Source organism: Sceloporus undulatus, chromosome 1 (assembly GCF_019175285.1).
Source record: "Sceloporus undulatus isolate JIND9_A2432 ecotype Alabama chromosome 1, SceUnd_v1.1, whole genome shotgun sequence".
Classification (NCBI taxonomy): Eukaryota; Metazoa; Chordata; class Lepidosauria; order Squamata; family Phrynosomatidae; genus Sceloporus; species Sceloporus undulatus.
This window is the reverse complement of record NC_056522.1, coordinates 124,425,614-124,438,503: the sequence shown is the minus strand read 5'-3', so window position 1 is coordinate 124,438,503 and position 12,890 is coordinate 124,425,614. Positions and strand designations below refer to the sequence as shown.

The 12,890-nt window shown below is 40.4% G+C and overlaps 1 protein-coding gene across 3 annotated transcripts in view; it reads left to right on the top strand.

Moving 5' to 3' along the window:
- Positions 1–12,890, top strand: part of MEI4 (meiotic double-stranded break formation protein 4) — a 92,633-nt gene that overhangs the window by 19,434 nt on the left and 60,309 nt on the right. For all 3 annotated transcript variants that reach the window (XM_042446563.1, XM_042446555.1, XM_042446573.1), the window contains exons 2-3: positions 1,396–1,638; positions 4,780–5,333. In XM_042446563.1, coding sequence (XP_042302497.1) covers positions 1,396–1,638; positions 4,780–5,333 — 797 coding nt within the window. The remainder of the gene's footprint in view (positions 1–1,395; positions 1,639–4,779; positions 5,334–12,890) is intronic.

The following is a 12,890-nucleotide window of genomic DNA, read 5'->3' as shown; positions in this document are numbered from 1 at the left end:
TCTGCTATCCTTAGGGTGAAATGGCCTTGTTCTGTAAATCTTATGTCATGGCATGTGCTGTTCATTTCTAAAACTGCTCATTCAGAAGTTTAGTATGAAGTTGTTGATATTCTTTTCCACCTGAACAGTGATGGAATCATCCACCAATAGGTAGAGGCTATGGCTGACTATCCTATGCAAAATGGTAATGTAGCACCTTTGAGACTACCTGAAAGAGAGATGTTGGTATCATAAGCTTTTGTAGACTTGAGCTTACTTCTTCAGATGCATAGGCTCTCCACAAAAAGAAAGAAAGAAAGAAAGTGGTTGAATCTCAGCCAAGAAATAAGAAAATTAATTTAAATAAGCATGTAAGTCACATCTCTCACCTATTTCAAGGCCAAAAGGTTTGGTTAAATGCTATGGACACAGCCATTGAGATTGCTCCCATCAACAGCCAAGTTCATGGTTTCAAGTCAACACTCTTACCAACATGGAGCCTTTGTTGATACCTGAGAGCTTTCAGAAAAGTGAAAGACTTTGGGTGGTTGGCTGGGAAAGTGACAAAAGTATTAATTTAGGGTTAGCCTTTATTAGGGTTGGGTATCAGATCTCAGAATGGCAAGTGGATTGATCACCTTCATACAAGGTTTCAGACAACATTTTAGCCTGGTCACCCTATTACTATCTGAGGTGCTTTACAGACCGCCCAAAAGGGCAGTTTGCTGGCACCCTCATTTGCTGCATGGAGGAGCCTCAGCGACCAAACTGCGCAACTCCTCCGCACAGCAAAAAGAAGCTGCAAAAAGCGACTTCTTTTTGTGGCGCCATTATGACACTGCAAAGCGCCATTGGCGCACTTGCGGCGTCATAATGGTGCTGAGGCGTGCGGACGCACATCAAAATGGTGGCGCCCATGTAGAATGGGCACCACCATTTTGTACGTGCTTGGTGCGTACTAGAGTTAGGGGTGTCCAGAAAGGATGCCCCTTCCTAAGCACGTACTTTTGGTGTGTGTGGAACGCGCCTGGTATATTCACACATGCATACTATCTCACTCACTATTGGAGAGGTGGGGCACAATTCCTGAGCTGAATTCAGTGAAATTTAATTTTCCAAGAAAAACAGTAGGTTCATAAAGCAAGATTCCCATCTCTCTGTTGTTAGAAAGTCTTAAGAGTCATGCTTTTTCTATCATACTACATTTATTTATTTTTTCATTCTACTGCTGCCATTTAATTCTCTTGCTTAGAGTGACGTATCTTTTGATTGATCTCATACCTCTACAAACCTATGAAAACTGATCTCCTACCATAACATTTCTTCTAAATACTGTAACTAAAATAAGAAAAAATATTTTTTACTAGTGAAAAGTACTCTGATATGGCTTTTCTGGTTCGTTTTGTTTTCTGACAGAAATAAAACATAAAGAAGATGTGATGTGGTACCTGAAAACTTCACAGTTGGCGCTGGCTTTAGCTGTTATCCGCTCAAAGCCACCAGATAAAAGCAGCAAAGAATATGCAGAGCACTTGGCCAGGATAGTATCTTTACAGGATTCTAAGTGGAAATCAAGAATTGAAATGTTGGAAGCTGAGGTTCTTCATTTAAGGCAGCAGCTCCTCCTGAGGAAAACTTCAGGATTAAGAGTCAAAGATAGTAAGTTATTAATACTCATTTTGAATGAATTCTGGATGTCAAACATTGCTTGAATGGAAAAAGAAAACATCTCTCGCACCTTTTCTTTATAATATTTATGATCATTATCTGTAGATTTTGATTTCTTAATTTAAAAAATATAGTTATGAAAATATTTATATCTTGCCCTATATCAAAGAAGATCTCAGGAGGGAGAGAGTACACACAAGAAAAAAGTCAAAGAATTTAAACTGTATAAAACAGTTCAGAACATTTTAAAACTTATACATCAATTATACATTAAGATGATTCATTTAAACCCTGCCTCTACCAATTTGCTCTTAAATGGGGAGAAGAAAGAGTTTTATACCTGTTGGTAGTTACATGTACTACATCACTATGGAAGTCTGGAATGAGATGGCTGAGTCCCTTTGCCTGAACAGCACATCACCCAGATTTGAACTGTAGAGGTTCATTATGTAGGATGAAATGCAACCTCTCTTCCCACTCTTACCTGCTATTTTCTTAAGCAAAGGGAAGAAGAGATTTCCTCCTTGGAATCTAAATTTCTCATTTTATTTACTAATCAGGATCTTTTCTTTGGTTGTCAAATTATTATCTTTCTTGTTGTATTATAGTGAAAAATGTGTATTTAAGGGGTAAATTCCAGCACGTAATATTCTCAGAGGAATTCCTTATCTCTCAATTTCTCCCCCCACCCCTTTCTCTTAGATGCAGTTCCATCAGTTCATAGCCCTTTTCTGAAACCACAAAAGTAACTGAGATGCACAGCCCATAAAATCATATCTCGTTTGAAGTGCAATCTGGTTTTCAGAACATTTCTCCCACCTTTCTTTTCATCTGTTGGACTGTATTTCTTGAGAACTTACTTTAGTTTGGAATGACTTCTTAGTTATTAATTCAAGTATGGTAGATCAAAGTAAAAAGAGGAGAACCTTTTCTTGCATCTTTTCTTTTAGTACTCCTGCTGCTAAGAATTATAGACTGTCTCATTTCTTTAAACTTGCAGCTTTAATATGAATAAGTTTTTTTCTAGGTCTTTTTTTCTAGTCTGATATCCCCTCCCCCAAATTACCCAAGGATAGAGACCTAACTTGTTTGTTAAGTTGTTGCTGTTGCTATATATTTAATGGGAACCTGGGTAATTTAATGTAAAAATGCATAAACTACTGATGACCAGTAAAAAATTCCTTCCCTGATGGAATCAGGACTTTGAGACAAAAATGTCTTCTCTTTATTGATTTCTTCAGCTGTCCTTTGAAACAAGATTCCTTCTCTATCCCTGGGAGTTTATTCAGGAGAAGGGAAGTGTATGGGCCATGTCATGTCTATTGTGTGGCCTTTTTGTGTCTGCTGCCAAATGCCAGGAGTAAGAGGCTAAAGCCTCATCCGCCCATGATCCCAACAGAGGTACCGTCACCAGTTGCCCCCAATTTGAAACATGTTTATTGTGATCTGAAAGTGGAAGAGGCTTCATCTCTCTACCTTAGTGAGGGTGAAACAGTTGTTTTCCCAAGCATCTTGCTAGGGTAGAGATAGATTAAAATATTACCTCTCCTGTAGGATCATCCTTACCTCTGTCACCCCTGGATGTGATTGTCAAGATTGATAAGATGCATCCCTGCAGTAATCAATAATTTTGCCCTTTAATTGGAGACTGAGGAAGAACTCATAGATTCAGAGAGAAATGTTTTCATATCAGATTTCACAGGAAGGCATGGCTAATCTTGAAATGGGTCCTGAGATATGTCTCTACTGTTCTGTACTGTTCCAGTGGACACTGGCCAGCATTACAGCCTTACTACATTTGCTGATGTAGTTTGAGGCTGTGATTCTGAAAGGGTGAATTAGATGCGCCTTACTGTTGGCATTAGAGGAATACAAGCTAAACCCACCTTGTGTTCCTTCATTTGGTGAAGAGATTGAGTGCCAGACTAGCACTCTCTTCCTGTTTAGTGCAGCTCAAGTTAATGGATGCTTACAAGGTGTCTGTTTAGCCATTTTTGATTTACCCCACTGTTTATATAATCTGCCAGCCAAGCTCCTCTGAGCTAAACCCTATGGGCTGCCTTTTAAAATGAAGATCATGGCTACTTGCAAGCATCCACAGTTTTGAGATGCAAGCAATAGCACCAAGTCCAATGAGAGGTCTTATCTTTACAGCTGTGATTTGATTTTCCAAAGTTGAACTTCTAGTCAGAATTTTGGGGTTGGGCTGAATCTGACTGTGCTTGGAGATGTCTCAAACTATTGGACTGAGGGGTAGCTTAATTTATTTTTGAGGTCATCTTACAGGAGTAATGTGGTGTTTATCTATCTCTAATCTGGTCTAGAACCCATTTCAATGATTTGACAAGCAGCTTGATTCAGCTTGGACTACTTTGGAGTTGGTATATTTTCATAGAACCTCCATTGAAGAAATCCAAATCTTACCATCTCCCAGCAGTAATCAGCCATTGGCAATAACTTTGCTAACATCTTGTATGAGACCTTCAGGCCTTTTAACTCTCTGAATGAATGAAGCTTGCCAAATTGCAGAAAGCATTTTGCAGGTACAGTCAGCCCTTCGTATCTGCAGGGGATCTGTTCCACATCCACCCCCCACAGGTAATCAAAAATCATGGGACCTCAAGTCCTATTGCTTCTAATGTCAATGTGATGTGTGCACAGCTGCTAGCACAGCTACGTGCACATGCAGCCATTGAGAACAATGGAGCTTGCCGTCCACAGATGCTCAGATCCGCTGATGTCAAGCCCGTGGATGGCAAGAGCCCACTGTATAAATTATGGAATATAATAGAAATCTTGCCAGTGCTATAATGAACTGTGAGTATGAACTTTGTAACTTGTTTGTTCTTTTAGGTTCTTTATTCGTGCTTTTGTTCACTTTTTCTTTGAGGCTGGGGTGGGGAACAGCTGGGCCAAATTCAGCTCACATGACTTCCCCAACCAGCCTGTCCCTCTTCACTAATTAGGTCTGGAAAAAGATAAAAGTATTTAGGGAGATAATGTGTGGTAAGAAAGAGTGATAGGCCCAAAGTTGTCTACTCGTGGTTGAGGAGAGATTACAACCCAGCTCTCCTAATATGAAGTCTAGCTCTTTATCCACTGCAATGCACTGGCTCACTTTTTATGTTTCAGGGTCTTCAGCTGTCTTAGATGAGACTCTACTGCCTTCTGATACAGAAGAATGCTCAGGTCATCTTGAAGATTCTGGATGTGATATTTCCAATGATTACATAATTGATACTCTAGAAATGTTACCTAGTCTCAGTCACAGGCACCATAGTTACAACAGTTGTGCATCTGAACCATCATCAAGTGTACTTCCAATATTGACTTGTTGGACCAGCAAAAGAAAGTCTTTGATATCACACATGCAATTTCTGCAGCATTTCCTTGAACTAAGAAAACTGACAGAAGCTGGAGATTTGAGAACAGACTTAAAATACCTTGGAAAGGATTGCTCCATAATACCCTGTTCTTTCTCACGGTTGCTTGATGGTCTGGTTACTTCATATAGCCTCCCTGAACTTCCTTTTTTAGATGTTACGACTCAAGCAGTTTCTCTCATAACCAAATTATTAAGTGATGCGGATGTATCTAGTTTGATTCTGGGAAAATGTTTGAAGAAACTGGAAGACTGTGTGAAAAGGCTTCTTGACATTGTTTTGAACAGCAGCCATCTCAACAGAGTAAGTAGAATGCCACCCACAGATTCCATTTCCAAAGTATTTTTTTGTGCAGCTGAGTTTGCAAGCATCATTATTATTTTTATCAGAGGAAACTTCTTTGATGATGGAAGTGGGATGCTAGGCAGTTTTAAGTTGCTGGATGTTCCAGTCACAATTCAGCTTCTTGCTCTCTGTGTAAAGGGCAAGATGTAGAGGTCATTGAATTTGCAAGTGGACTCCATTGACTGCAGACAATGCTGCAAGCACTGATGCCTGTGTGGAACCTCCTTCTTTCTACACAGTGTGTGTGTATATATGTGTGTGACTGTGACAAAATACAGCCTGGGACCTGTATGCAGCCCTCATCAAAATACTCCTATGTCCCCTGCATGTCAAACTTTTTTTAAAATTATTTACTTAAATAGCCTTTTCATATACCCTTTAGGAAGTGGTGCGGGAAAGCAATGGCACTATGTTTTAATTCCCCCTTCTGAGCAGTTCAAAACCAGAACAAGTCAGAGTCACTTCATGTTTGCGGGGGAGGGGTGGCGGTCTTAAAACAGCTGAGAAAAGTAAAATGTGGTGAAATTGCTGACCCCTGACCCTAGAGACCATAAGGAACCTTTATAATTAAAAAAAAAGGTTGTGGGGGACATAGGGCTCAGCCCTTCACTATCCATGGATAAGCAGATGTGGCTCCAGAAAGTTTCCCACTGGGTGCTATGCCAAGCTGCATGATAAAAACAGGCTATCTCAGGGTAGTGGGTTCGTTTACTTCTGGTCCTCTGTACATTTAGCTGCTGCTTAAGTTATACAGAGATTCTTGTTGGAGGCAGACTACAGCCTGGCAGTAGTGATCAGATACAGTTGCCATATACACCATGTTAGAGCATTGTGTTTTAGAGCCAAAGTTCGGGAAATTACTTTTGGGACTGTAATTCTCAGAATTCAGAAGCCAGGATAGCCAATCCAAAGTATTAAATCCAAAAAGTATATTTGTCAAGTTCTGTTACAGCCTTTTATGGAGAGGGACTTACCAAGCTATGCCACAGGTCTGGTTGCCAGTAGATCTAATCTGCAGGGGGGTTCTATGGAAGTTGTTTTTCCTGTCATGAAACCCACTTTTCTCCTCTTGTCCTCCCTCAGCACTTTTCTAGGCCCAACACACCTGGGCAAATTGCAATCCTTGGTGGGATTTGGCACCTGACAGGGAACACAAGGAAGCTATATCAAATGAAGCCAGTGTGAAGTTTTTGATCTTTCATAAGTTATCTTACATTGCACAGAAGTGCTGATGCTGCACCACAGAGTGCTTGTTGGCAGTTGTATGTGAAAATTTCAAGCCACTTAATGCTGGCAATCTGGAAGCTCGGCCCATCTGCACTGGCTGCATGAGTTATGGCATATTCTGAAAAGTGTTCAAAGAACATATTATGCATGAAGTTTAAGATTAGCCTATGTCAACCTAATTCAGATATTTCACAGGGGCAGAGTAAATCAAACTCTTCTGTGCCAGATGAGCTCAAGGGGTTTATAGTTAGTAATATACACCCAGGTGGCTTCCGCTTTCAAGTTAAGCACATAATTTCAAGGAACTTCAACATCTGACAATGCCTTTTACATTCAAAATGATGGTAAGGCAATCCATGAGATACTTTGGGATGGAATATTCTTACTTAATAAGCTTACCCAGGCTTTCGTTATAGCATTGTAAGATATTTTAAAACTATTTATGTTTTTGCCAGGTATGGGAAGTAGTTGTATTTGTGAAAACAACAACAACAATAAAGTGGATCACCAAGAGTGCTTTTAAAACACAAGTGCTCAAATAGAAAAGGACTTTCTTTTTCCTCAATCCCTCTAGAGCAGGTTTGTGGGGTGGGCTAAAGTCATGCAGATACATCCATCCACTGAACTGGACTGATAGTTTGGAAATGTTTTTGGACTGTGGATTATGAGTTGTAGTTTCAAAAATAACTTTTCAAAACACAGATACAGTTTGGTACAACCCACTCTCTCTGTCTCAGACTATTCAAATCTTACTGTTCAAACTAGCCCTCTAAAAGAGATAGGGGTGGTGCATCCATATACAGTCTGACCCTCATATCTGTGAGGGATGCACGTCCAGACATACAGCACATAGTGAAAACTATGGATAATAGTGAACACTATATTTCTACTGGACGTTAACTATAGAGTCATAATGGAGGACTTCCAGATGCTTAGAGAGACCTTTTCCCCCAGATGTGAGAAAGTGAAACCACAATTACCAATGCTGCATAAAAGGAGGTTGGGCAGTAATGCCACAAGTATCTTGCCTGATTGAAAAGAAAGAAATTGACAACTGGATGGTATGCAGAATGGATTAGAGTTGCTGGAAAGGGAGAGGAAGATACATATGGCTAAAAGGGTTGAACAGACAATTACACTGTCTGGATAGATCATTTCTTAACTCATCCTGGAAAAGTTTTTAAGTGTTCCCTGTGTGGATGAGAGAATTGGCCATAGATACCAACAGAAAAATTAGATTGTTATACAGCCTGAAGGCCTCAGATTCTCTTTGATCTTGGAAGCTTAGCAGGGTAAGCCCTGGTTAGTACTTGGTAGGAAAACCACCAGGAAATACCAACTACTGCAGGATGCATGCAGAGGAAGCCAGTGGCAAACCCCCTCTGAATAACTCTTGCTAAGAAAACTGATAGGTTCACTATAAGTTAGAGTCAACTTGATGGCACAGAACAATAATGAATCAGCTGTAAACTGGATACAAGTGTGTTCATGACAACCCTGTCCTCACTCCAAAAAACAAAGTGAAACTGAGGGGAGAGATGGGAAGGAAAGTCCTTCAAACAGGTTAATGAGGGCAGCAGAGCATGCGCCGAGAACAAAGTGAGGTGTAAACATTTTGAATACATTCATTTGCAACATAAGTATGTTGACTGTTTCTTGCCAGGTGCAAAGAGATAAACTGCATGTGTGTGAGATGGAGAGATGAATGGTGTGGAACTCATTGGTGTGGATGCTGATGAGAAATTCTTTATGCTGCAACATTCTGGAAGCTGTCAGGATATAGGCTATATTAGAAAATTTTAAAACAAACATTTTGTTACGTTTTGTTGATGCCTCACGTATAAGATCATGGTATTAATTATTTGTCTTAGTTGTGAGCAAGGGCTTTTGATGAACAAGGATGTCTTCCAGGTATGTTCATTTCATCGTGGATGGTGCAGTGAATTTCATTGTGGTTTGTTTGTTTGCTCCAGTAATCAGCTTCCTGCCTACATGGGTTGCTGCAAATGAATGTACTAAGTTGCCTTAGGTTGCAAATAGTCTTGGTGACTCTGGCTGACTCCTTTGTAGCTTGCAAGCGTTTTCCGATACTGGGACGGGTAATATTTAAAAATAGATTAGTGTGTCTTTCTGCTTGCTTTCAAGTTTAAAGCTACCAAGGACCATTGCGTTACACTAATTGAGTCCCCAGAGGATTTATGGCTATGACTGAAAAACTCAGGCAAATTCTGATCAGCTTTAAAAATATAGCAATAGCAACTGTTGACTCTTAAATGCATCCAAAATTTATCATACTTTTATTTTGAAACACAAAGAACATGTGAAAGAGGGTGGCGATATCTACAAGCTGTTAAAAAGTAATAAACATACATGAGTTTCCAGTTTGTGAGCATTTTTACTAGAGATAACAATGCAACTCAAATAATGGTCATTATCTTGAAGAGCACTTGATTAAAAATAATAATAATTCCTGTGGTATTTTCATGTAAATGTGGAGAGCACATCATATTTCTGGGTAGAGGGACAGTTTGTTATTATTTATGCAAATCATTTCTGTCTAATTAGTTTCCTGCACATCTGCCACAGAAATTTAGCTAGTCTGGAGTCACATGGAACAGCTACCTTAAGAGGTTGAGGTCTAGTTGGTGCCTGGCAAGGAATGGGAGATAGCCTGGAAGCTTTTGGCATGATGCTTTTTTTTTTCTTTTTCTTTTTGCTTTGTTATATAAGCAGTGTATGATATAAATACAGCAAAGAGTAGTCTCTGAATATTGAAGCAGTGAGCCAACATGGAGTAGTGGTTTGAATGTTGGACCAGGAATTAGGGTTCAAATCATCACTCAACCATGGAAATCCAGTGGGTGGTCTTGGACAAGTCACACTCTGTCAGCCTCAGAAGAAGGCAATAGCAAGCCCCCTCTGAACAAATCTTGACAACCCCCCAGCAAAAAGAACAATGTCTTATGGTCACTGTAAGTCAAAAATGACTTGAAAACATGCAAAGACAATGATATGTAGAGGTACAAATTGTCAGGATGCCCCAATGAAACTACAGTGCGCCCTTGCTTTATGCAGGGGATCCGTTTCAGACTCCCCTGCGTAAAGCAAATACCGCCTATGCTCAAGCCCCACCTAAATGAATGGGGCAGTGTGGCTGCGCGTGCATACCATGGGCACACGCCCCATTCATCCCATGACATGGGCACACTGTAATATGCACTTTCTTTTGCTTATGTGCGTTCAAAAAAGAGCAGATAAACATATCAGACTAAATGCTTACCAGCATATAACACCCACAATGAAAGTGCCCAGCCTAGGTAACTAAGGCGCCTTACAGACGGGCCTAAGCGGCGCCGTCGTTGCGCCAGGGGCGGCGCTTCCGGATGCGCCTTGCCCCTCGCGCGTATTCCGTACTGCAAGATGGCGGCCCCCTATACAGACGGGCGCGGCCATCTTGATGTAACGGACGCGCAGCATCCGGATGTCTAAACCCGGAAGAGCCATCGCGAGTGTGCGTTTTGGCACTTGCGGCGGCTCTTCCAGGTTGCCGGGAGGAGTGTGATTTCTGCACTCCTTTTTTGCAGCACGGAGGAGTCACGCAGTTTGGGCCTATGGGCCCAAACAGACCGGCAAAAATAAAGCTGCTTTGGGTCACTTTGGAGATACTGTATGCTGTTTAAATGATGCATGCGCCTTAAGAGGACGGAAGCTGCACCAAAGCCACTCTCCAGTTCTAAGGACTGGAACGCAGCTTTGGCACAGCCTCTCGCCTCCTAAGATGCATGTGTCATTTAAACAGCATACCTCCAAAGTGACCCAAAGCAGCTTTATTTTGGCCAGTCTGTTCAGGCCCATAGCTAAGTATAAGTGAAACAATATGTATTATGCATATATGAAATGCCACACTGCGTATTCAGTGATAATTCAGTTTACTGATACTGTATAATCGCTATATTACCAAATGGCAATAAGCATATTTCACGAGATATAAAACTAGTTCTTTATACAGAAGTATATATATAATGTAATGCAATACAATGAGATTTTTGTAGTTATAATTTTTTTCTGATCGGGCTCTTTTCTCAGTAAAAGCTCCTGGTGTGTTTGGGTCCAATATTGTCTGGACATTAATTGTATGGGTAAAATTAACATGCATATTTTTGTTATGTAAATAGGAGGTCTAGGGAAGAATGAATATGGATTGTATGTGAGAGATAGGGAAGCTCAGTTCTTCTTTGCTTGCCACACGTATGATATCCCAAAAGCCTGCCTCACAGGTATAGAACCAGAGGTACCAGACTGGGCAGGGCAGGAGAGACTAAAACAAAATAGAATAGCAATATAGAAGGCTGGAAAGTTTCTTGCTGCAAAGAGAACTGCACAATTGTCAGAAAAAAGGAAGAGCTCAACTCATTGAAACTACAGAGTTAAGCAGATTCTTCCCCTACCATTTCCTGGTGATTGCATTTCACTCAGCTCAGTTTCGATTTACAGGCCATGAACTGAAGTCCTCTAGTCCTCCAAGCAACTGACATGAAGTACTACTAGATTATGAATTGATTTTATGTACTGTGGTAGCTAATGGTTGCTTGAAAGACAAGTGATGAGTCTGAAGTTGCTAGAAATCTTTTGAGGGTCTTTAATTGACAAAGTAAAATGTAGCTGTTGTGAATTAACTTGCTATTCTTGATGTTAGGCTTCTTATTATGTGAGAGCAGACTCATTAGGAAGCCTCTTTTATGATCATAGTCTTTGTTCTTCTTTTTGCAATAAGGTGGTGTTTTTCCCCTCCCTTTTTTCTTAATTGTGGGTTATGTACCGAAGGCTTGATGCAGATAACAATTAGTTAAAAACACATTTTGGAAGCATTGTATTAAAACCTGATTAAAACAGATAATGTGTGGAAACTGATTCAGGCCTCTTCCTCTCTGATTAACGAAAAGCCAGTATAAGATCATGTATAGTGTATCTGTGTCAGAGTTTAGCATACCAATATCTGGTGAAGCATTAGCACTCTTTCAAAATGTGGGACTGCCACTGTAATCTACTTTTTTTTAGTAGATTACTAAAATTACTATGTGTTCATGTCATTACAAACGTTTACAACATTAAGCCTATGATGCCATTACTTTCATGAGCTGTGGCCCACTGAGGAATTCCAGAAATCTGTTGCAGGGAGCAGGCACCTTGTGCTCTTCCATCGGTTGTCGCACAAGAGTGTCCATCATTCCTAACCAGCACAGCTAATGGAAAGGGATTGCAGGAGTTACAGGTTCTGGAGGGCCATAGACTATCCCTGTCCATGTGCATGGACTGCCGTACCTGTTCTATTAGACTTTATAGAGAAAGGTGAAGATTGGAAAAACTGGTGTGTGCTGAATAGTGTTTGTCAAGTGTGTAGTTCTATAGAAATGGCAGAGCATTCATACATTGGAGATAGTGATGCACCAGGGAAGCGAGTGGGACATATGGAAATGGATGGATTTAGGAGAAAAGAAAGAGGATGAGGGAGGATCATCTATAATTACTCAGAAGAAGAGGAACTCGAAGACATCACTTCTGGTTGAATCTCAAACATCATAAAAATGTTGTGGGCACAGACTACCTTCTGCATTCCAAGTTTAACAGGCATTAGCATCAAGCTTCCTGGTGATTCTTGGGAACTACACTGTCCTGAAAGAGCCAAAAGATGAGATGTCCATTGGTGATTTTGACTTCTTGCTAGCCATTTCCCAGTACTTTAGACCTACTCCTTCACTACCTCCCATACACTCAAAGAATTTCCTGAGAGTAAGAGCTGTTCAGCAGTGGAACTCCACTGTGGTGGAGTCTGCTTCTTTGAATATTTTTAAACAGAGGCTAGGTGGTCATCTAGCCTTTGACTTATACGTGAGGTAGACATATAGTCAAGTATATATGGTTTAATAGGAAAAAGTCACAAATTTAAAAGCCAAGCAGGGCCCAGATTTATTTTCAGAACTGAGTAACACCATGTGTTACCACAGAAAAAGAATGAACAAATGGCTGTTGAAATTGAAAGTTATGAAGTTCAGAACAGAGGGTAGAATGTGCTTGATGACTCAAATGTTAGGTTCAAAATAGGTCAAAATGGTGGTTGAGATAGTGACTCCTTTGCTTGCTGATGGATCAGTGTACAGTACACAAACTTTGTTTCATGCGCAAAACTAATTAAAAGTATTGTATAAAATTGTATGTAGAGAGATCTTGTATAACCTTTGAGAAGAAGTTGGCAGCATGAGCTTTCGTAGGCTTCAGTCTACTTCCTCA